The sequence below is a fragment of the Triturus cristatus genome, chromosome 12, assembly GCF_964204655.1.
Source record: "Triturus cristatus chromosome 12, aTriCri1.1, whole genome shotgun sequence".
Taxonomy (NCBI): domain Eukaryota; kingdom Metazoa; phylum Chordata; class Amphibia; order Caudata; family Salamandridae; genus Triturus; species Triturus cristatus.
In genome coordinates this window covers 804,990,773-805,015,629 of record NC_140595.1, presented here as the reverse complement: position 1 = coordinate 805,015,629, position 24,857 = coordinate 804,990,773, and the positions used below count along the sequence as shown (strand labels likewise).

Below are 24,857 nucleotides of genomic sequence, written 5' to 3'. Positions count from 1 at the left end.
TGATCTCCTGTTGCTGCCCCGAGGATAAGTTCTTGTGGGGATGAAATCCTTCCTGCTAGATTGAAAACGGGATTTGAAGTTAGAAGCGCTCTGCTATAATTATGGTGCCGATTACGATCCTGGAAAAACCGGGTACGAACCGTCGGTCGGAGCGTTTTCTCCGTCCGACTCGTACCCGGTTGTAAAACTTTACAAACATGGAAGTACGATTCGTACGGAAACACCATTTCCGTACGAATCGTAAAAAACACCGACCGCCGAAAATATACATACAAATGTGATCCGGGAATGCTGCGACGTGACGTCGGGACGCTTTCAGGCAGCGTTTCACGACCCAGGAAGTACGATTCGAACCGACAGCAGTCCGGACGGCAATATTTTCACGGCACCCAAAAAGTGCCGGAAAGCGAAGTACGGCGCGAAACGACCAGAGTAGGTGGCCCGGTACGTGCCATACCCCCCCCAGCCCCCGTATGTACGGGCCGACCCCCCCCCAGCCCCCGTATGTACGCGCCGTACCCCCCCCAGCCCCCGTATGTACGCGCCGCCCCCCCCGCCCCCGTATGTACGCGGCGAACCCCCCGTGTATGTACACCCGTGTACGTGTCGTACCCCCCCGTGTATGTACACCCGTGTACGTTCGAGTCATACCCCCACCCATGTATGTACACCTGTGTACGTTCGAGTCGTACCCCCGTGTACGTTCGAGTCGTACCCCCACCCGTGTATGTACACCCGTGTACGTGTTGTACCCCCCGTGTATGTACACCCGTGTACGTTCGAGTCGTACCCCCACCCATGTATGTACACCCGTGTACGTGTCATACCCCCCGTGTATGTACACCCGTGTACGTGTCGAACCCCCCCGTGTATGTACACCCGTGTACATACACGGGGGGGTTCGACACGTACACGGGTGTACATACACGGGGGGTACGACACGTACACGGGTGTACATACACGGGGGTACGACACGTACACGGGTGTACATACACGGGGGGGTTCGACACGTACACGGGTGTACATACACGGGGGTTCGCCGCGTACATACGGGGGCGGGGGGGTCGGCGCATACGTACGGGGGCTGGGAGGGGGGGGTTGGCACGTATGTGGGCACATGTCTCCATGGTTGCTATGGGAGTTCGGTGCGGACAGTGTTTTTTCCATACGGTTGTGACTTCGGACGCACGGGATGGATCGTACTTGCCCGGTCGGACTTCACTTTTCACGTTTGTACGGTAAATCGTCCGGGGAAGTGTCGGACACATTTTCCGACCCGAGGACGTGTGGGGAATTATTCCCAATGCGATTCGTATGGACTTTTTCCCATGCGAATCGTAGTTGGCGGTTTGTACGGCACTTGTACGATTCGTACGGTAAAAAGACCGGATACGAGTCGTACGGGGAATATTTTTACAGGATCGTAATCGGCACCTAAGTGTAGTAGCCCACCAGTAAGCTTTAGAATTAGGTAGGGCAAGTCCACCTCTATCTTTGGGTAAGTTAATAAACTTCATGGCTCTACGCGATCTGCTATACCCCCAGATAAAACGAGAGAAGATACGATCCAATTCTGTACAGATATATTGATCAAAGATTAGACAGATGCTTCTAAAGAAATATAAGAATTTAGGAAAAAATACCATTTTTATTAGATTACTCCGACCAAGAATTGTTAAGTGTAAATTATGTAATCTCTTCAATGATAGATCCGTTTGTTTCAACAGTGGATTCAAGTTTAACATAACCAGATTGTTAAGATTGGAGGTGATATTTACCCCTAACTAAGTCGGGTTTTCAACAATCCTTTTGTCAGCACAGCTAATTTGATTATTAATAACAATTTGAGTTTTGTTTTGATTTAGTTTATAGCCTGAAACTTCACCAAAATGATTAGCTTCTGTTTCAATTAGTTTTATAGCATCACTAGGGTTGGTTATGGTTAAAGCAATGTCGTCGGCATAGGCTAATGTTTTGGTGTCTCCATTAGGGGTCCTCACTGGTAAAATTGCTAGGTTTGATTCTAACCTCCAAATGAAAGGATCTATAAATATAGCAAAAAGTAATGGGGAGCAGGGGCAAACCTGCCTCATTCCTCTCGTCACTTTAAAGTTTTCAGATATATCCCCATTTATCACAACTGCCGCTTCTGGGTTAAGATACATCATACTGGTTGCTTTGATGAATTTTTCCCCGATTCCACTCTTTGACATGGCTGTCCATAAATATTGCCAGGAGACCCTATCGAACGCTTTTTCAGCGTCTAGTAATATCAGTGCCATAGGGTCTACTGCTACTTCGGTCACGTCAAAGAGTGTGATGACTCTCTGTATGTGATCAGTGGTAGATCTGCCTGGAACAAATCCGTGTTGCCTGGCCGATATAATCTTGTATATCATTGGAGCAATCCGACTGGCAAGTATTTTGGAATAAATTTTAGAGTCATTGTTGATGAGGGTAATTGGACGGTAAGCCCCTAACTCGGTTGGATTTTTGTTTTTCTTAGGAAAGACATTATTTTTGCTTGTGCCCAAGATCCTGGTGGTAGTCCACCATGAAAGACCTGGGTCATCAGCATTACAAATATCTCTTTAATTGTTTACTGAATCTGGAATAAAATTCAGAAGGAATTCGGTCGAGTCCACTTGCTTTACCCGAGGGAAGACTATTAATAGATAGTAATATTTCAATCCATTGCGGTGCCTCAGCCAAGCTGTCCCTATCAGTTTGGGAGAGCTGAGTCCAATTGACCGTCTCTAGATAATCATCGATTTGAGATTGGTTTTTGTAAGTCTCTGTGTAGAGTTCCGAATAATATCTTTTAAAACAATCTCTAATTTCTTTGGGATCTTGGGTGATGCCTTTAATAAGATCTTTAATTTCTGTAATTGTACTGTCCGTATATTCCTGTCTAGCTCGAATTGCAAGATGATGACCGATACTTTCCCCGAGCCCGTAGATTTTCTCTTTATTTTGGGTGGCTTTACTAATTGCTTTATTTGAAAACATTTCTACAATTAGATTTTTTGTAATGGCAACATCTCTAATTGCCTCTTCAATATTGATATTTCCCCGAATTGCCATTATAAGCTCTTCCTCTTTTTCAGCTAATTCATTTTGTAGGTTTTTTAATTTTAATTTTTCTTTTTGCTTGTTTTTGATTGAAAATCTCAGGGTTTCTCCTCTGATTCCCGCCTTAAGGGTGTCCCAGACAATTTCCAGCGGGGCACTACCAAGATTGTTTTCTAAAAATTCGGGAATCCAATTCTCTATAATCTTACAGTATTCTTCATTCAGCAGTAGAGCCCTTTCAAACGTCCACCTATTGTATTTAGTTTCTATTTTACCAATATCAAGACATATAATTAGAGGGTTGTGGTCGGACAATACCTTGGGTAATCGATCTATGGAGCTGTGTGTGGCTATATTGTGTGATGCAAATACATAATCCAGCCTAGCAAACTTTAGATGTGGGTTTGAAAAAAAAGTGTATCCTGGATTATTTGGACACTTCAATTGCCATCAGTCGAATAACCCATGTGTGTTCCATAATTCTTCAAGGGCTCTGAAAACCTTCGGTTTTCGACCTTGATACTTAAACTTATGGTGCCCCAGCGCCCAGTTTGAAGGAAGATTTAAGTTAAAATCACCACATACTATCAATGGTAATGGCCAATGAGCCAGTTCATTGGATAAAAATTCTAAAGGACCTGGGTCTTCTTCAACACACCCAGCTGCTGATTCCTAACAATTAATTGAGTCACACCCTCATAAAAGTAAACACAGTGAAAAGAATGTCTTTCTAACTCTGTAAACACTCACCCACACCTTCATTCAAACATAGTCCTGTCAGTGCAACACAAATAACCTGAGGGACATTCTAACATCCCTTTCTCTGGCTGTGCAAACAGCCATCCTTTCCGATACCTTACTACAGACTCCTGTAACAGCAACTTAAGGAGGGCAACTAACACACAACAATTACTCTCTTACCAGCAACTATTCAATTATACATCTAGGGAAGTTTTTTGGAATAGTTGCATCCCAGCACTTCTTGTTCCCTTCACTCCCCCAATTCATGTGAAATACGTGAGTCCTCGATGTGTACTGTTTTTTGTGGATTAGTATCCTATATAAGAACATAGATACACATCCAAAAATGCAAAATGTTTCTTCAAATGAAGCAACATCCTTTCCCATTATTCTCTCCACCTAGAAAGCTACCTAAACTGTCATTACTCCAGGGCCAACAGGACCACTTCACCAAGGACCACGACTATAATGTCATTTCACCCACCCTTTTGAGCACAATAAATTGTGCATTGCACAACTGCAGATATGCAAACACAAACTATGCATACAAAGCAGATACTATTAGAAATATAGTCAGTTCAAAAATATTAAGGAATGGAATATCAAAAGTAAGACTATCATTTTGTTATGTATATATAATTTTTAGAAATATATATATTAGTGTTATGTTTCATTTTGTTGTATTAAATATAGTTTTGTAATGTGTTTACTATATATTAGTTAATATATTAATGTTAGGTGTAAGTGTTATTAATATAATTGTATTTTTTAGTATAATTTGTAATTTTAATGCGTAATTATTTTTTTTACATTTAATTTGTAATTTGTAATTTAGGGTTTGTATGGGAATGGGGCTGGAAGTTTTTTAAATGATCAATTATTGTTTATTATTTTAAATGATTTTTTTATATTACATAATTTAATTGATAATGTGTAAAATATTGAATGGATTAATTGTGCGTTTAATTATTTGAAGTGTATTTTGAGATTTCTAATGTGTAATTGAATTATTCTGTTGTTTGATTACTGATTTATAATGTAGTAGCTGGTCATAAGGTTTGAGAGGAATAGGGTAGGAAGTTATTTAAATTATATATTTAAGTTTTTTAAACAATTTTTTGTTAATTAAATATTTAATTAGCAATAATTATGTAAATTGATTCACTGAGTAATTGTTATTCATTGTAAGTTTTAAAATATATTTAGTGAATTTTAATGTACTTTTTAATAGCTTAATTACTAATTTGTAATTTAGTAGCAGGTTGTTGAATTTGTAGGATAATAGGGTGGTAAGTTATATAAATTTAAAAAATATTTTTAGATATTAATGTGCATGGTAATTAAATGTTTAACTGGTAATTAATGATGTACATTATTTGACTGGTGTTTTGTAATTCAAATTACTTGTATTCTAATTCATATAAACTTTGTAAAATGCATTTTCTATTATCGGCTTTAATTTTTTTTGTTCAATTACTATTTTCATTATATTTTATTTATGATTTAGTTATATTTTTGGGTTGATGTTTTGGCTAAATAAATTTATTCATTGTGTTTATATGTTTCTTATATGTTTGTATTAATAATGCTTTTTCAGTTATATCTAATTTTATTTATAAAACATATATTTTTATTATATTTTGAATATATGTTTTAATAATTTTATATTATTAGGTATTTAAATGTTTTTTTTTGAAATGTTACTAATTAGAATAGTACTTCCAACACTCCCTCCTTTTGCTTATAGTGGCAATAGTAAACCTTACCACTTCAAAGTCCAAATCTTTCGGTACTGTCTCTTAGATTGATGTAGGAATAGTAAATCAAAACCCTCCAAAGCCAATCACTTTTGCTACTGTTGCTTAGATTGCAGTGGGAATAGTAGACCTTACCCCACTGAAGTCTAACACTTTCTCTACAGTTGCTTAGATTGAAGTGGCAATAATAAATCCAAGTCCTCCAAAGTCCAACACCTACCTTACTGTTGCTTATGCTGGAGTGAAAATAGACAATCTGACTCCTTTGAAGCCCCAACACTTTACTTAGAGACCAATTACAAGTCTGGTGCCCCATGCATGGCAGTCTCCCAACCACCCTATTACAATAAGGGTGGTTAGACAGCCATAGCCCCCTTGCTGCCACCAGGGAAGGGCGGTGTTGGGTTGGTCAGGAGGCAGTAATATGCTTGGCAGGACGGCCGCCGTCCCGCCAAGCGTATCGTAAGTTTCCTCTTTGCCAGGTTTTTCATGGTGGTTTCAGGCCCCCTGGTGCTTCACGCCCTGTAGACGCACAAAGGGGGGCACAACATGTGCCCCCCTATGTGCATGCACACCAGTTCTTGCACGGAATGGACTTTACAGTCCAAGCTGTGCAGGAACTGATTTTGGTGTTCCCATTGCAGATGGCACTGCTGTGGGAAGACCAAATGAAATCCCGCCAGACAGGAGTAAGCTCCTAATCTTGCGGGCAGCCCAACCACAGCTTGGTGGTGTGGTGGGGGGTGTACCTGGTGCCGCAACACCAAAGTCGTAATCAGGCCCTAAGTATTTATTTTTGATTTTCGCGCCTTTATCAAACAAGAATATCAAGTTTTCAAGTGAAAATAAATAAAGGATTTCTACAATCACATGAAGAACAGCTCTTCTCCAAAACCTTCTCTGCATACAAAAGCAACATCATGTTTTTACTAGTATCTGCCATCAGGCTCGACCAAACCGCCAACAATTTTGGATTTGGGTTTTGTTAAGGTGGTACCAGGAAAATCGTCAAACACCTTGGGACACAGCCCACTTGTAAGTAGTTCTTTAAGGAGGACATTTCCCACCACTTACTAATCTCCTTGCTTGATTGATTTTCCAATGTTCTAATCCCCTGTATGAAGCTCATTCCTTGTACTCCTGAGCTTGAGCCACCAGTTTCTAGTAAATTCACATCGCTGTCCTCCTTAAGCAATTCTCTTACTTCCAATTCACGCTGGTGCCATGATACATCAAGTTTACTGGGAAAAAAACCCTGTATACTGTCCGGTCATAAAAACAAAAAAACACTGCCTTTGTGCACCCCGGCATCTCATTTCACTCCAGTGAAGGGCATGGAATGAAAGACCAATATGTCATCAGTTGGCCCTCAGGATCAGCTCAAGGAAACTGTAGTCCCTTACCATCCTTTTAAAAGAATCACTAGGGCCTTTCTATTGATCCGGATGTTTGCTGCTATAAAAATACACAGATCACTGTGACACTACATGCGTTCGGTGGCGGGAGCTCCTTTGCCTACAAATGACGTGCTGCTTGTGAATTTAGGATAACATATCGTAGATATTCCCATGATTTGTAACCTGTTTACTGGAGGATTGAACACATAGGAATATGTGCAGATTAGGGTATGAATGGGAGATAGATCGATCTTACTTACTGGTTCCTGGTATAATTTGTATTAGACATGATTATCACCAAACACATGGAACAATGAACTGCCAAATGGTAGGGGCCAGGTTCTAAACTTAGGGCCTTATTACAAGTTTGGCGGTCCATAACCCTGCAGAACTCGTGATGGCAGTTCGACCACTGTCACAATGCGGGCCCTCCCACAGTATTTCCAGTGTGGCGGTTGGATTGCCACTGGACCGCTGCAACCTCTGCGGATCAAGGATTCCGTGGTGGTCTTGCAGCAATCTGAGGCCAAAATATGCTGCAAGTGCTGCAGCAAGCATATTGCGAGTTGCCACCCTTTTTTTGGCAGTGAGGCAACAGAGGGCTCCCTTGTGCCTCTGGACCCATGCAGGGGGCACATGTTGTGCCCCCCTGTAAATTTGTGCGCCAGTTCCTGCATGGTGTGCAATGCACCATGTGGTGCATGCCCCCTTGTGAAGGAATGTGCTGTGGCGGTGTCACAGCGGTGCCTGTCTAAGGTTTTCATACGCCACCACTGCCACAGCACTGCCCGCCAAGGATTCAACTCTGAATCCAGCAAGCAATGTGACCACAGCTTCCACAGTCCTCCTGTGGAGCGCTTCCATGGTGCGCTGCAGGAGGACTTCCAAGGCCGTATTAAGGCCATATATGGGCAACTCATTTGTATAAAATTACCACATAACACTGTTGGGATATGATTTTTGGGATTCCTTTTGACTTTATTTTGGATTTCCTTCATTGATCTTCAGTTGATGTGTGCCAAGTGATCATTTGGATTATGTTTATATGGATTTGAAAAGCCTTTTTTATTGGGTGTTAATAATTTATGTGGTGACGGTACTTGCAATTTCTCCAACATGCTTGAAATATTAACAGTTCACATTTTATGTTCATGAGGCACAAATTAATTATTTGAAAAACAGACTAGGTATGTGGATATGCAAGTCTTTTTGTTATTACTTGTAGAAGTCCTTTATTTGTTTCCACTTGTAAGCTTAGTATTATTGTTTGATAAAGACGTGAGTTGCTCTGAAACGCATCATGACTAAACCTCATCGGTGATAACCTTGAGTGCAGGCAATATTCATAAGGAGTACCATTAATTTGATGTTTAAGGTGGAGAGACCCCTCTATGCCTACACTGGTGTTATATATTTACTTATCTATCTATCTACCGATCTTTATGTATATTACTTTGTATTTTTTTGGTTATATATATATGTTTGTTAATTTTAAATTTTAAGTTAATAATATATTTAATTTAAAGTTTTGCAAAAGTTGTGTAATCATTGGTTTTAGGTGTCTTAAAGAGCAATTATATATATTTAATTTTATTACTTATTAAAACTATTTGTAATTTCAGAGCAAAGATTGGAAGAGACTTCTCCATGTTTAAATATATACAATTAGTTTCATGGTTTACATCTGTAAAGAAAGAAACCTCAGGTAATTGGGAGCTGGAGCAATCTCTTCAAGACCTAAACTTTAAGAGTAAAGAAATTTCTAAATGGTACGAGAAGCTCTTGGAGGCAGATGATAAGGAGAGTTTGCCACTCCACTCAGGGGCCGATTCCGATACGGGTCGGAAAGCTCTCCGACCGAGCCGGATCCGGAGTGTTTTCCGACCGAGCCAGAGTCCTGCTGTCCGACCGACGAGTACGATGCGGCCGTACGCTGCCAGACTCAGTTCGGTCGGACTTCCATAGAAGTCAATGGGAGCTGGTCGTACGACGCGTACATGGGCTTCCATTAACTGAATAGGTACGTCTCGCACAAGGGCACCCCCTACAGTGGGTACGCATCGGTGCCATCCGCATCATACATGTCTGTGTTGGGGAGACCCTTGGGTCTCCCCCTGTGTCCGAGTCGTAGGACTGCGGGTGACAGGGGGTCCGACGCGGACCCCCAAAGGCAACTTCCCAGACGTTTTGCACCGGCTGTCCGACGCGTGCATTGTACTGGCTCGGTCATAAATCGCATCCATTGCACGCCACGGTTAGCTTATGGCCGAGACGTATGGAGCGGTTCGGACCCGGAATGACTCGGTCGGTGAATTTCACATAGCTCGCATCGTACTTGCTCACTCCTACAGCTGTACGAGTCGGGCGGAAAACACGCTTACGGGTCGTAGTTTTTCCGGCTGGATCGGGTTCGGTGCCCTTCCGACCCAGATCGGAATCTGCCCCTCAGTGTGGAATGGGGTCTCCCTTGAGTGTGATACTGCAGTAGTGTGTGAATTCTCATTATTAATCGACTGTATTGGACTCTGGCTAAGATAGCAAAAGTTTGCTCCATCTCATCCTCCCAAGTGTCCAGGATGCGATTTTTTAGAAGCCAATGATCTCCACATCTTTTTTGAATGCCCAAAGCTCAGAGGTTACTGGAGGGGAATCGAGAACGCCCTTTGCGGGATCTTTGGCAGGGAAGTTACTCTGAATGTGGCACTCGTTTTTTTGGGTGAAGACGGCATGATCAGCAAGATGCTGAAGTATTTACATAGAGGCTTATTGCTTTATCTTATCCTGATAGCCCGAAGGTAAATCTGTATAAAATGGAGAGATCCCCTACCCCCAAGGTTGGGAGATTGGGTAAAAGCAGCCACTAAAATGGCCCAATTGGATCAGGGAGCTCAGAAGGAAAATCGCCTTGATATTTGGTTGGACTTTACATCATGGACTTGATCATCCCCTCATGGTCCAATGATTATACCAAGGCACCAACAAAGGTGCGGGTCTGGATTGGTTTACAGACCAAAGCGAATGCAGTGGCCGTGGGGTGCATAGATCAGAAGGACGGCTTTACAAAGTATTGCAGACACTTTTTGGTGATATGAGGATTTAAAAAAAATTAAAAAGAAAAAAAAACTATTATCATTTTGTAGTTTAATATTTTACATAAATTACTGCAATATCTATACACATATTCATATTTTATTATACTTAGCTTTTTTGTGACAATATTCTGCTCCACAATATTTTTGACATCATATTTTGGTAGTTTACATGCAAAGTATGTTTACATGCTTTCAAACAAAGTATGCAAACTCAATATTTTTGCAGAAGATATTTTAAACACATTTTTCTGTTATGTCAGTACTATTGTTCGTGAAATTTTTTCATACAGACTTCTTTTCAAATCTGCATCCTCTAGTCTCACTGAAACTGGGCTCGATAACCATTAGCACACCATGTGATCCTTGACATCCCCCCCACCAAAGGTACTTCATCATAGAATAAGACGGAGCTAAAGGTCTGGTAAGATGAATTGCTTTAATCCACCACAACTTACAAAACTGCAAGATGAATAACACTCATTGGCCTTTATTATGAGTTTAGCAGGGCGGGAGCGGGACCGCTCAGCTCCTGCATCACCGAACCCCTGTACAAACTGCTCATCATATTAGGAGTTTTCTCCTGTCTGGCGGGCAGTACTTTGGCTTTCTCAGTGCGGTGCCTATGAAATAGCCACCAAAATGGGAACGTCAAAGGCATTACCTGCGCGGCATGGAATAAGTGTGGAAGGGGCAGCCCCGACGGGTGCTCCTACCAATGAGGAATCACGCAAATAAAGCCCCTTCCCCCAGAACTTTAGCCCAGGGGGAGTTATATAGAACCCCAACATGTTTTAAAGAATGGGGGCAGAAAGTTCCTTTTTTCTAGGGACTTTGAAAAGAGAATGAACTAAGGGAATCAAAGGCCTTCTTAAAATTGACTAACAAGAATGGTGGGACCGGGGATCCTGTGACCATAAAAATGCCAAATGTTTATGCCCGAGACAGTTTCACGTGTCACGACTAGGTATGAAAACATTCTGGTTTTTATGGATCAAAAAGGTGATGATCTTCAGTATGCTTTTGCCAAGAACTTTGGGCAGTATTTTGGTTTTAATATTGATTTGGAAGATCTGACAATAAGAAGAGCAAGGGGTCTAACGATCTTCAGCACAAAAGGAATTTTTGCACCCTGGACATCCTCCGGAAGACTTATAGTAGCGTGTGCTTCCTCCCCTACGGACAGGTGGTGCAGGGTCAAGTGGGATGTATATTTCAACAAAATTCAAGGGTAAAACTATTAAAGCCTGATGTCTTCACTGATTGCATCTCGCCTATACCTTCTTCTATCTCCTCTGCAGTCAGGGAGAAATCAAGTTTATCCCAATCTGATATACAGCTTGAATGGGGGGTCTTTAAACAAAGGTTTTTCAATCTCCAACTGTGGTGTGGAATGTAACAAATCTGCAAAATTGGCTGAAACTGTGAAGGAGTTAGAGACCCTGTTCCCTGCCATTTTATAGATTGTCAGAATGATTCTCGAGGCCACTATTAAATGGCTATTAGGGTCATTTTCGACATTGCTAAGTTAGCCTGAGCTCTGCTGCTATGATGCTGCTTTTGCGCACGTTACTACATGACTTTACTTTGCAAGACTCTGTTTATGCCTTTCACATGAGAACTGTCTGCTTTTCGCGTTCTCTGCTATTTTCTGGAATTTAGTCTGAACACGATGTGCAAGGTCGATAAACAATGCCCCTTGTTATTCTGTTCTGGCCAGTCCTTACACAGAGACAAAACATGCTAGACACAGCTGCACTGCTGGAAACTCCTTTAGGGCCTGTATCTGAAAGTCTACATATTTATATTAAAAGCCCATAGTCTGGGCCTACAGCAGCACTGGCTTGTATCAGAAAAATGTCTCCCCCCAGACAAGATGCAGCACATCTGATCTGCACGGTTTTCTCAGTCAGCGATGAGTAATGGAATACATCTTTTTCCGCATAACATCTGGATCTTTAAGCCTGTGTTTGCTGCTTTGCTGATGTCACTTCATATTCTGGGGCTGATCGTATCATTGCCATCAGTGTAGGCATCCCAACATAGAGAGCTTCCATGGCCAAAAAGTAAACACTTGCGGAAAGTGTCACATATTGCACAGGTCCACTTAGAAGCTATGAATACAAAAACTAGGGTTCTGACTACTACTACTACTACTAATACTACTACTACTACTACTACTACTACTACTACTACTACTACTACTGCTACTACTGCTACTACTACTACTACTACTACCACTACAACTACTGCTACTACTAATACTACTACTACTACTACTGCTACTACTACTACTACTACTACCACTACTACTACTAATACTACTACTACTACTACTACTACTACTGCTACTACTAATACTACTACTACTACTACTAATTCTACTACTACTAATACTACTACTACTAATAATAATAATATCGTTATGATGATGACGGCAGGGAAGGCCACGGTTATATCAGGAATGTCCACACTCTGTCAAACATTTACATTAATGTCAGGGCCCCTATAAGAATGAGGATTGGTTCCATATTGCAAGAATGACCACCATTCTGCCAGGGCAAGGACTGATGACAGAACTGATCTTCATCATGTCATGGAGGCCTACAATGGTCTAGGAATAACCATCTTTGTAACTGAGACAGCATTGTACAGTGGGGAACCATGAAACCAAGGACACTCACATGCCATGGGTAATTGCCACCATAAAAGGGGCAGAAGTATGCCAATGATGGGCTCCATAATGACAAGGATGCCCCAAGTCTGGCAAAAACCTCTGTCACTATGGCAGGACCAGAATTGTGCCTTGAGTGGAAACCATAGTGCCATGGATGATCAGAATATGCCAACAGTTACTATCATTATGCAAAGGACAGCACTGCGGCAGAGTTGGGGGGAGAAACAGCCTTTACCTTGTAGTCTTTACCACACAATGCCTTTACCGCTCATCATTACCATGCATGTCTTTACAACGCATATGCCTTTACCATGCATATGCCTTTACCACCAAAGTAAATATAGCTACCCAAACCCTATATTATATATATCATATAGGGTTTAGCAGTGGGTAGGGGTATAGGGTGGTACGGGTAATTTTAGGGTTTATGGTTGAGTAAGGGTATAGTGGGCGATAAGGGTCTTTTTTTAGGAGTTAGGGGTAAGTATGGCATGGCGTGGGTAGGTAATTTTATGGGTGAGTATGGTTATAGGGTGGTAAGGGTATTTTAAGAGTTTAGGGTTGGGTATGGGTGTAGGGTAATAAGGGTATTTTTAGGGTTTGGGTGGGTAATGGTATAGTGTGGTAAAGCTATTTTAGAGTTTCTGAGTGTGTAGGGGTAATGTCATATGCATGGTAAAGAGGTGCATGTTAAAGGTATATGCATAGTAAAGGCATGCATGGTAAAGGCATAAAGGCATATGCATGGTAAACGCACTTGTGGTAGAAGATGCACGGTACAGGCATGCATTGTAAAGGTATATATCCAATTTATAGGCATTATGATAACGATTCCTACAATATTCTCAGAATTGACTCCCTTAGGCGGGCATGGCCACCATCATGCCATAGATGCCTGCTATATGTTAAATATAGCGTCCATTAGCCAGGCATGATCTATGAGAGGAAGGTGTCTCTGTTATGTCTGGGCATACCAAATGTTATGGATGGGCTGAGATATCTGGCATCAGATGGGTTAACCATGAGGTAGAGAAACTACCATTCTGAGGACACCATAGATACAGGCGCAGTCTCTCTATCACACAGGCAGACACACAGACACACAAATGCATCCCACCGCATACAAATCATGGCTGGTAAAGAAACACCACATTTCTGTGGGATTACACAGAGTATTCAGTGTATGGCCAGTAGCCTACCTGTGAATATGCCTGTGCCCTCTAAACACAATGACAAGTCATCGCCCCTCAGTTTCCTTGTAACCTGTAATGGACTGGCAGCATCCCCACCTGACTGTGGAGTGTGGGCCATGACAGCACAGCAGAATATGGTGGGGCTCTAGAATGCCAAAGAAACCACAGATTGACGAAGTCACAGGACGTGCTAAAGACAAAGGGGGCAGAGCAGCACGGCTCCCCCAGACTCATGAGAACTTTTGGACATAACAAGACTATTCATTTTTTAGGAGAGGAGCATTCCTAGTTAAGAGTATACAAATATTTAAAGCCATACAACTGGCAGTTTTACAAATTCTTATGCTTTTAAAGGGATGGACCAACAAAGGACACAGCCTGGCACTTTTTAAAAACCTTTTTTAAAAGGGTGGATTCCGTGGGAGACCATTGCTGCTGCAGTGAAGAGACCTGCATGGCAGTATGTGGACTGCTATTGTTCAGCAGCAGCCCTATAGCCCTTGTATCATGGCCACACCTCACCACCCCCACACTTTTCACACTATATATCCCTGCGTCCCTCCTCCATCCCTGTTCACTGCGGTGGAGCCTATGTAGCTGTCTCCTGCCGGGTCACAGTCTCCCCACGATATAACTAAACCCTTCTGCCTGTAGGGTCCTGAAGCCCCCTTCCATCCTCTTCTGCCAAGTGGCAGCACCCACTCTCCTCCACGCCTAGTGCTAAATTTGCAGAAGAAAAAATAAATGAAGGCGTCCACAGGTTTCCTTCGGAGCGTGCCGCCAGTGCTACAGAATACGAACGTGGCCTAAGCTTAATGCCACCGCGCCCCTCTTTCTTTCACAACTCTACACTTCTCTTTTAGTAACTTCAGTCATCCTTCACATCTCCCTTTGTCACTGCTTCCCATGTTTCTCCTTCTTATTTTTCCCTTTTCTGTCTTTCTCTCTGCTGCACTGATGATGAAAAATAAGTCCTGGTACCCAAAAATGAGGGTTGGTACCCTGCACCTGCAACCACCTGCACAGATTAACCACTGGTGATGCCTACACTGCTGACTACCACTTCTCAGCACTTTGAACCAATGTTGTTTTTGTGCAAATCTTTTAATTAGCAATAAAGGTACATATAAAACATAACTGAGCTCTGTAAAATGTCTTATCTTCATTAGCATAGACTCTTCAGATCACCCCAATTCTCACCACCCATCATCCCTCCACATCCCCCATAGCATGGTCCAATCAAAATGCCTTGGACTAATGATCCCCCAAGTTATTGGGAGCTGGCCCTTCACAAATGTTGTCTCTGTATGCAATCCAGTGTTCCCAAATGTTTGCCCATTTCTTGGAGCAGCCCCGGCCTTCATACCACTTTCTCAGTTTGCATGCACAAGTCCATGTCATGTTTCCACTCTGCCAAATGCTGAACCTGATCCACACCCCACAACCTAGTCACATTCCTTTTTGTCACTGCTAACCCCAATATAGTCCATATCTACACCATGGGGAGCTGGTCTGTTTCCTCCCAGACATTCAAGAGACACCATTTTGGCTAGGCTGTGAGCAGAGCCCCACATACCTCGCTATGACAGGCAGTCACCACCACCCAGAAGCCCTGCAGTGTTGGGCAGTCCCTTACCATGTGAAAAAAGGTGCCGGTACGGCCACAGCCATTTCTGCACTCTGCAATCAGTGCCCTGCCCAATTTAATGAGTGTGGTCTGTGCGGAGTAAGATCAGTGGAGGATTTAAAATTTGACTAATCGAAAACCTGCCCATATGACCACTTCCCTAGAGGATGCCCAGTCATCGTCCTCCAGGTCACCCAGGTCTACAACCCTTCTCTCCTTCAGCAGTGTCGGTGAGTCTGGTGTGGTGTTAGCAGCTTCTGGTACATCTGCAATGTGGCTTTGCACGGCATGTAGTCATCAAGTAACCTGTCCTGTTGAGGTGAAGACCCTGGGATCAAGGTTCTCTTTGACAGCACTGCCCTGAGGGTGTGACGGACCTGTATGTAGCGGTATGTTTTGGTTGGCGCTCGTTAGTATTCACATTGTAGGTCTTCCGGGAGGATAATATCTCCCTGAGTCCATAAGTCGCCCACCCGGGAGAGACCAATTGAGTCCCATTTATCAAAGCCTGGCAAACATCCTGGTCTGCCCAGTGCAGCTGTGTCCCTTAGGGGGGTATCCTGTGTGATCCTCCCCTTCTAGTCCAGGGTCCGTGTGGCTGTATGCCAGAGGTTTACCACTGTTACAGTGGGGCCCTGAAGCTTAAGGTGTTGAGGAGTACCATAGAGAGCTCTAAGATGCCCTCCCAGCTTCATTAGCATCCTATCCACCCAGAAGGCCGGCTCCTCAGCGGAGTGGAAAACCCATCCATTAATGGTGGTCAGCTGCACTGCCCAATACTACTTCAGGATGTCTGGTAGTGCCACTCCCCAGGCATACCATCCCCTCGTCAATTTGTGTTGCGCTATCCTCACAGGCCCCCGTCCCAGAGCAATGCCCGAGTCTCGCTCTTTATTTTCTTTAAATACGAAGTATGCACAGTGAATGGTGAGATTTGCAGGACATAAAGAAAACGGGGCAGGGACATTTTGCACTAATGTTGCATGGAATCTCTTATGGTCACCACCGGTTTCCCGATGCAAGATGTCCTCGTGGCGTTACACCTTGTGCCTGGAAATCTGGCCTTTATTGGACCAGATGAGTTTTACTTCATCTCATGATAACTCAGGGGCCTTTGACTAGGTGATTTTATACAACTCACATGTAGGTGAAGCAAAAACTCTGCGCACTCACACTCCTAGTACACTAAATATTACATAATGGTTGCACCGGGATGTCCTTTAGTGAAAGCATTAGGATTGCACTGAATCTGGTTCCAGTAGGGGTGTTGGAAGCAAATTTAGAAATTAGTTGCAAACAGTCCAAAATAAAACCAATTGCTTGGTGAAAGGGACAGTTTAAGCCTAGTGAAAAATATAAATTACAAACAGAATGTGCATAGTTATGTAGCAGGAAAGGAAATGGCAGTTAATAAAGATTTGTCGCCAACATGTCCGTACGTATGTATAACATCGTCTCCATTTCCTTCCTCCCAGGAGAGTAAGCACAGGCTATGAGGCTGTTGAGGGGGGCCCTGCAAAGATGCAGTATTTTCCTGATGATGTGCATCTCCCTGCTGCTCTGTGCTCTGCTGTACAGAATGCAGGAAGGCAGAGCCTGGTCCACAGGGAAAACATATTTTTTCATCGTACCTGAGTCTCAAGATCTTCCTGGTCACTCCTCCCTGGAGATGTCTGATGGGATGTTCGTCTACCATCTCAACCTGCGCCAGCACCAATCAGAATTCCCCTACTTGCAGCATTACCAGTGCCGACTGCAGCAGGAAAGGCTGGGCTTTTGTCGTGTGGCAGAGAATAAGTCTCTCCTCCTGCTGGCCACCAAATCCCACCCAGAAGCGTTCCAGAGGCGAGTTGCTCTGCGCCAGACTTGGGCCAGAGATGAGCAGCTCTCTGACTTTGTGGTCAAGCATGTCTTTCTCATGGCACAGTCCCCGGATCGGACACAGATGCAGCAGGTGGCAGAGGAGAATGCTGCACATAAGGACATCCTTCTGTGGGACTTTGCTGAAAGCCATCACAACTTGTCGCTGAAGGAGCGCTGCTTCATTGAGTGGCTGCACTACAACTGCAAGGAGGCGGATTTTATCTTCAAAGGTACGTCTGATGATGTTTGTGAATTGGACATGGAGTTGTAGTGAGGTTGTTACATTGGTAGTGGGTCTCCAGGGCCTCCCTTGGCTCACTGATGTTCATCAGCAAATGAATGACCTGATCCAGCTGTCTACACTCACTCCTTAAACTTCCTTCAACAAATACAGAAGCTCATGTTCCACCATTTCAGTATTAGCCTCGAGAGGAGATGATAGCTCAGAGCCTAAACTGCAGCAGTGGAGGTACAGAATATTGAGCCATTAGAAGACCGTAGAATTGTAACTATATCTAAGTAAGGATAGTTTTACTAGACTTACTCAGACATAGTCTAACTTCACGTCTATGGGCCTGATTACAAGTTCCGTAGGATATAATAGAATTGTAATATGGCGGAAGAGATATCCATCACGTTTGCGACGGAGTAATCCTGTCCACCAAGATCGTAATCAGGCCCTTAGTTCTTTGGTGTTATACATATTGCCAAGGTATGTAGTTGTGGAATTAAACATAGTACATCTATTCTTACCTATATATTCTGAACTTCTTGATCATTTGGACCTTAATATTTTGACTACGATATTCTGGTAATTCAATATTCCCTAATCGATATTCATGGCTACAGTCGCTGCAGCCATACTGCAAATGATGCCCTTCTGTTTGCATTCTTCAAGTCACCCATTAGACATCACAGTAATGGATTATGAAGGGCTCCAGGGGAAAGGGTGAGAGTCTCTTGTGCCTATGTTGGATCATCCCACTGCCTCTAAATTGGCGCCCCTGACTGCCAATTTTAGAGTTGAGTGGCAAGAATGGCTGGCTGATCCCAACATGTGCCTCACAGCTTGGCGATAGAGGGAAAGGCGGGGTTACCGCACTAGGACTCCTGGAACCCTCCTCTCTCCCCCACCTAATATTGTAGCAGTAAAACACATTGACTGCAAAAACATCTTTTGAAAAGCACAAGCTCCAAATCATACACTACCAAGATGGTGAAACTATAAATCTGGTGAATGTGTGTTGGAGAATTAGTTTGTCTGAGGAGGCAGTACCTAATTAAAAACTCAAGGCCAGATGTTTGTGAATATTGTCTGCAGGCCAAAAAACTAAAACATCTACCCCATGCCCTTGGGCATGGAGGGGGTGGGTGCAGGTGTCAAAGAAATTACAGCCACATACTTGGCACAGCCAGGTGTATGAAGGGACAAAGTACACCTACACTTAGGCGAGAAGGGGTGGAAAACAAATACACCCGACATCATTGACCAAAGATCTCATTCGTTCTTTGGCAAGGGTGGAGGGACTGGCACTAGGTACCCTCTTGTCCTTCGGTAAAGCATGCAAAGGAAACAAATAACTCACATTCACTCATAGTTAATGCATAGGGAGCATACACACCTTAGGCAGGTGTGTTTAAATGGAACAGAACCCCAAGATTTCCTCCATCCTTTGGAAAATTAGGCACAGGTAAATTCAACTGCTTTCCTTCTCAAATGCAGGGGGCTAACAAAGCACACCCCTTTTGGCCAAGGTGGATTGGGCATGGCTTGGTTGCTCTTGAGCATGACAAGATGACATACATAACCCCTGACCCTGGTCAATGTGGGGGTAAATAAACACAAACCTGCCCTTGTCCAGCATGACAGTGATCATGGGGGGAGGACAGTAGGGGCCCCACAAATATACATTTCCTAATAGCGAATGTTTGTGATTTGCTGTTAGGAAATCACAAACAGCTATGTACAACAGTGTGTTTCACTCTGTTAGTGATTCCCAGTTGTTTAACAAGTTACCTATCTCATTATTCTATAAGGAAGGCAGCAATTTGTGACCCATTGGGAATCGCTAAAAACACAGGGATATTGGCCCGCTGCGACAGAAGACCACCATGTTTGTGTTTGCCTTTAAATAAAACAATGTTTTTTTTTTAAATGTAGCTAGTTTTATGGGGCACTTCTCCGGGTGACTTCACACCATCTTCTGATAGACCCTGAGGCACATCGTCTCTTATGGGACAGCCCTCCTGGTCACATCCCATCTGTCAGCTGGTAAATCTAGGGGCACATCATCTCATATGGGACAGTCCTCCTGGTCACATCACAACATCTCTCATGGGCCAATCCTCCTGGTCACATCACACAGGTCAGCTGGTGGATCCTGGGGCAAACCATCTCATATTCAACAGTTTTCCAGGTCACATCACACCTCTCAGCTGGTCAAAACTGGGGCAAACCATCTTTTATGGGACAGTCCTTCTAGTCACACTACACCGGTCAGCTGGTAGATCCTGGGGCACACCATCTCTTATGACAGTCCTCCTGGTCACCTCACACCGTCAGCTTGTAGATCCAGGGGCACATCATCTCTTATAGGACTGTTCTCCTGGTCACATCACACCAGTCAGCTGGTAGATCCTGGGGCACACCGTGTCTTATGGGACAGTCCTCCTGGTAACATCACACTGTCAGCTGGTAGATCGTGGGCACACCGTCTCTTATGGGACCGTTCTCCTGGTCACATCACACAAGTTGGCTGGTAGATCTTGGGGCGCACAGTCTCTTATGGAACAATCCTCCTGGTCAAATCACACCGGGCTACAGGTAGATACAGGGAGACACCATCTCTTGTGGGAGAGTCCTCCTGGTCACATCACACCGTCTTCTGGTAGACCCTGAGGCACACCGTCTCATGTGGGACAGTCCTCCTGGTAACATCACACCATACATTATGACACAGTCCTCCTGGTCACCACCGTCAGCTGGTCGATCCTGGGGCACACCATCTATTATAGGGCAGTCCTCCTGGTCACATCACACCATCAGCTGGTAGATCCTGGGGCCGTTTCTCTTATGGGACAGTCCTCCTGGTCACATCACACCGGTCAGCTGGTAGATCATGGGGCACACCGTCTCTTTTGTGACAGTCCTTCTGCTCACATCACATGGGTCAGCTGGTAGATCCAGGGGCACAACGTCACTTATAGGACAGTCCTCCTGGTCAAATCACACAGGTCAGCTGTTAGATCCTGGGAAGACCATATTGTATGGGACAGTCCTCCTGGTCACATCACACTTGTCAGCTAGTAGATCCTGGGGCTCACCATCCAGTATGTGACTGTTCTCTGGGTCACATCACACCTCTCAGCTGGTCGAATCTGGGGCACATCGTCTCTTATGGGACAATCCTCCTGCTCACACCACAACCGGTCAGATGGTAGATCCTGGGGCACACCATCTCTAATGGGACAGTCCTCCTGGTCACATCCTACTGGTCAGCTGGTATATCCTGCGGCACACCGTCTCCTATGGTACAGTCCTCCTGGTCCTATCACACCATCAGCTGGTAGATCCCGGGCACACCATCTCTTATGGGACCGTTCTCCTGGTCACATCACACCAGTCAGCTGGTACATCCAGGGGCACACCATCTCTTATGGGACAGTCCATTGTATTTGGTGTTAAAAAGCAAATGTTTTGCAACCGCATTTTGGTTGCCAAACATTCGTACATACCACTGAGAGTTGATGGGAGGCGGGGTCGCAAGAGGAGGAGGGAGGGTGGGGGTTATTAATAAAGGAAAAACGTACCTGGCCGCCGGTCGGGTTCTGCGTTTTTCTGAGCGCCAGTCCTGCTCGGTGCCTGCTCCTACTCTCCAGCCTCCGACAGGAAAAGGAAGCAGACAGCCTCCCTCCCCTCCCCTCCCCTAAGCCAATCACAATGCTTCAATGGGAGCGTTGTGATTGGTGGGGACGCCGCCCAGCCAGAGGCTTATGGGTAGGCCATTTTCTCTGTGTAGGCTGCATTGCCTGTATGAAGAAAGGGCAGAATGTGCATTTCTGGTTTGGGCGGCCCCAGAGGGCTGACCAAACATTCATTGCGCCCTCAGGAGTGGTCACACCACTCCTTCCCTGTTTGCAGATCAGCCCGACCACCCTCCCACCCGCAACAAAACCCTTCTATTCTGCTTTCTCGCAGTGCGAAAAGCAGAATCATAAAATGGTAGTTATTGCCATTTTATGTTTCTACTTCTTGCACTGCGAGAAAGCAGTGGGGTGACACTCCTCCGCCATAGTGGAGGAGCCGCCCCTGCTCAGCTTGCTTAAAAGGCTTTCCTTCTTTACGACAGCAGATGGTTACTCTCCACCCTTTCTGCTCTGAACCATAAAACATTTAATGCAGTTTAGCGCAGGGTTCAATTTTGTCCCCCTTCGCTTGAACATATACATGAGACCATTGGCATACATATGTACAATGAATATATTCAACAGATCTCACCGAAATAAAGTAGCTCCCTACTATCCTCATGATTGCTCAAAACCTAATGGTGGGTGAATCTCAACTTTTTGAAACTAAATGCTAGCACAACAGAGATTCTACTAATGTCTAAAATTTAGATAACAGACCCTAATTGGCCATCTTCCATTGATCCTCTTCCTATTGTGACCCCACACCCTCCCCATGATATTTATATTGATTCAACCCTTGCACTTAATTTGCACATATCCCAATTGTCCAAAATCTGTTTCTTTCACCTAAAAAGTTTAAAGAAAATTTTCCCATTTTTGAATGAGGAATTTGGGACCCCAATCACCATTGAATTGATGCAATCCTAATTGGGTTATGGGAATAACACACTCCTGGACACTCCTAAGAATGTAATTGCCCATTTCTAGATTATTCTAAACAAGGCCACAAGGCTGCTTTAATGTCTCAAGACACATGACTTTCTCCACTCATCGAGCATTACACTGCTACCATTACGCAAAAGCATTGCTTTCCAATCTTTACCCATTGTACACAAAGCTTTTTTCACAAATAAGGACACTATTTCTTGTAAAATAACTCATTCTGTATAGGTCTGCTAGGCATCTCCACCAGGAACACAAATTCTCCTTACAAGGTCCCAAAGTCAGACGGACCTTTTCCTGTTGCCGCTTATAAATTCTGGAACTCGCTGCCCTGGAAGAGACCAGACATCATTATCTTTAAAAAATAAAATGCAAGACCTTTCTTCTAAATGCTTAATCCAGCACCTAATTTTTACTATGACAGGGACTGTTCTCCTTATTTAAACAGTATATAGTGCCAAGAAACTCTCGTGATAGTGTACTAAAAAATAATGGCAAACATCTTTTACCACGCATGCGACACAACGCATGCCAGTACAACGCGGTCATTCCAGTGACTGCAATGTTACATCGCATGCCATTACAATGCAAGTCGGAACAACGACTTGCTGTAAGGGTCAGAAGGTGTTGGATTTAAAATCCAACACCTTCCCTACTATTAAACAGACTAGAGTTGGAATAGAAAAATTATACTATTCCAAAATCCAGCGCCCCCCTACAGCAAGTAATTGTTCCGACTTCCGTTGTAATGGCATGCGATGAAACAACGTGGTCATTGTAATGACCACGTTGTAATGGCATGCATTGAGAAAGCATGTAATGTAACGTGGCATATTCCAAAATAACTTTTACCATTACGTTTGGACACTGCATGCAAGGTGATCCCTGGAGTGCCAGCTCCTGCAGACTATCACTGTCTGTCCGACAGAGTAATGGAGGTGAACCAAGGAAGTGTCGGAGCAATGTTACCTTCTGTAGTGACATTAACCCTGGACACTGCATTTGAGGGGGCCCTTGACTACCAGCTTCTGCAGACCATCACTCTGGGGCATATTCACAAGGAGCTATCGCCGAACCAACAGCACTTTATTGCAGCCAAAGTCGTGATAAAAATACCTCCCCATTCACAAGCTGGTGTAAACAGCTCACAGCACTAGTTTACCCGTGATAGCAGCTGCTAAAAGATCCTCATAGAGGACCGGCGCCACTATCGCTAATGAGATACAGAGTGGGCGTTCCCGTGCCAAAATCAGCAACAACATCACACCACAACATTCTCAACGACCAGCCACATCGGTGATAAAAACACAAAACAGGCGATAAGGCGTGTTAGCACCAGGAAATCTACACCTGCTCTGACCTGGTGTAAAGTCGGATGCACCACAAAAGGGAGACCAGCCCAGGGCCACACCGGAAGGGCAACAGAAGCCATGGAGCCACCCATCATGCGGCCTGGGCACCCAAGAGGGCCACAACACCCTCCAACACCACACCTAGACCCGCAACACACACCCCCGGGACCACCCCCAACCCCGGACTAAGAAACTGCACACCAACACCACAAATCCCAATACAAACATTTTGCCTGATGTCGCACAAGCACGAAAATCAACAGACATGCGTGGCCAGGAAATGGAGACTCAGTCAAACAGCAATGCAATCAACAACACAAAACACCATAAAAATAAAAGCAGAGACAACCCTTAGGATGAGTCCTAGCAGCTCCTCACTGGACAATCTGTAGCACACAGCCTGGAAGACCAAATCCAAGAGAAGAAGGTGTGCCATGCTCCCAACAAAGGAAAGAAAGGGGGAGAGCGAGGGAGAGAGATGGAGTGAGATTGCACAAGTAGCGCAAGGCCTCTCAGGCACCTGGCTCCACATGCCAACATTTGTGTGTATATCGCCATCCGTACACCATGAGCCCAAGGCCATGTCCCAATATCAGCACCAAAGCCACATCACATTCCGAAAATGCAAGTAGTAGTCAGACAAACATCAGGGATGAAAGCTCCGTTGTTTCAATGCAGAAGGCGGGAGGACACCTGCACCTCTGACCTTGGTCCAGAATGCGCCTGGAACACACTAAGAAAGATGCCATGGCAGACGGGGACGACTCCCGCACCACGCATTCTGCAAATGAACTATCTGACTCATCCATACCCCACACACAGAAGCCCCTGCCTGTGGTACCCCCGCATGGGATGCCTTGACACTCACGGAAACAGCAACCCACTCTCCCCAACATTTCCCACACATACGAATCATTGCTCAGAGCTGTGGCATATCCTCCACACACCTGCCGCAATTCAGAAGAGTGCCTGTTCCACGAGACGCACAAATGCAATGGCAGGTCATACCGGGCACATGAACAACCCCCGTCACGTGGAACAGTACTGTGCACGTATGCTGCTTTTACTGGGCGCAGTGCCACTGGCAGTGCTGCGGATCAGTTACCGGCTCAGTTTCCACATTGTCTACGTCACCTGCGTCCAGCCTTGGTTCCACTGCCGAACATGCACATTCGAGTGTTCCATGGATGTCTGCCTTTCCAACACAACTGTTGATGAATTGGACTATGACTTGTGTC

General features: G+C 44.4%; 1 protein-coding gene across 3 annotated transcripts in view; it reads left to right on the top strand.

Annotated features, from left to right (window-relative positions):
• Nucleotides 1-24,857, top strand: part of LOC146782913 (N-acetyllactosaminide beta-1,3-N-acetylglucosaminyltransferase 4-like) — a 231,286-nt gene that overhangs the window by 189,003 nt on the left and 17,426 nt on the right. For all 3 annotated transcript variants that reach the window (XM_085637674.1, XM_085637673.1, XM_085637672.1), the window contains one exon: nt 17,029-17,646. In XM_085637674.1, the coding sequence (XP_085493800.1) occupies nt 17,046-17,646 (601 nt within the window). In that variant the 5' untranslated portion in view covers nt 17,029-17,045. The remainder of the gene's footprint in view (nt 1-17,028; nt 17,647-24,857) is intronic.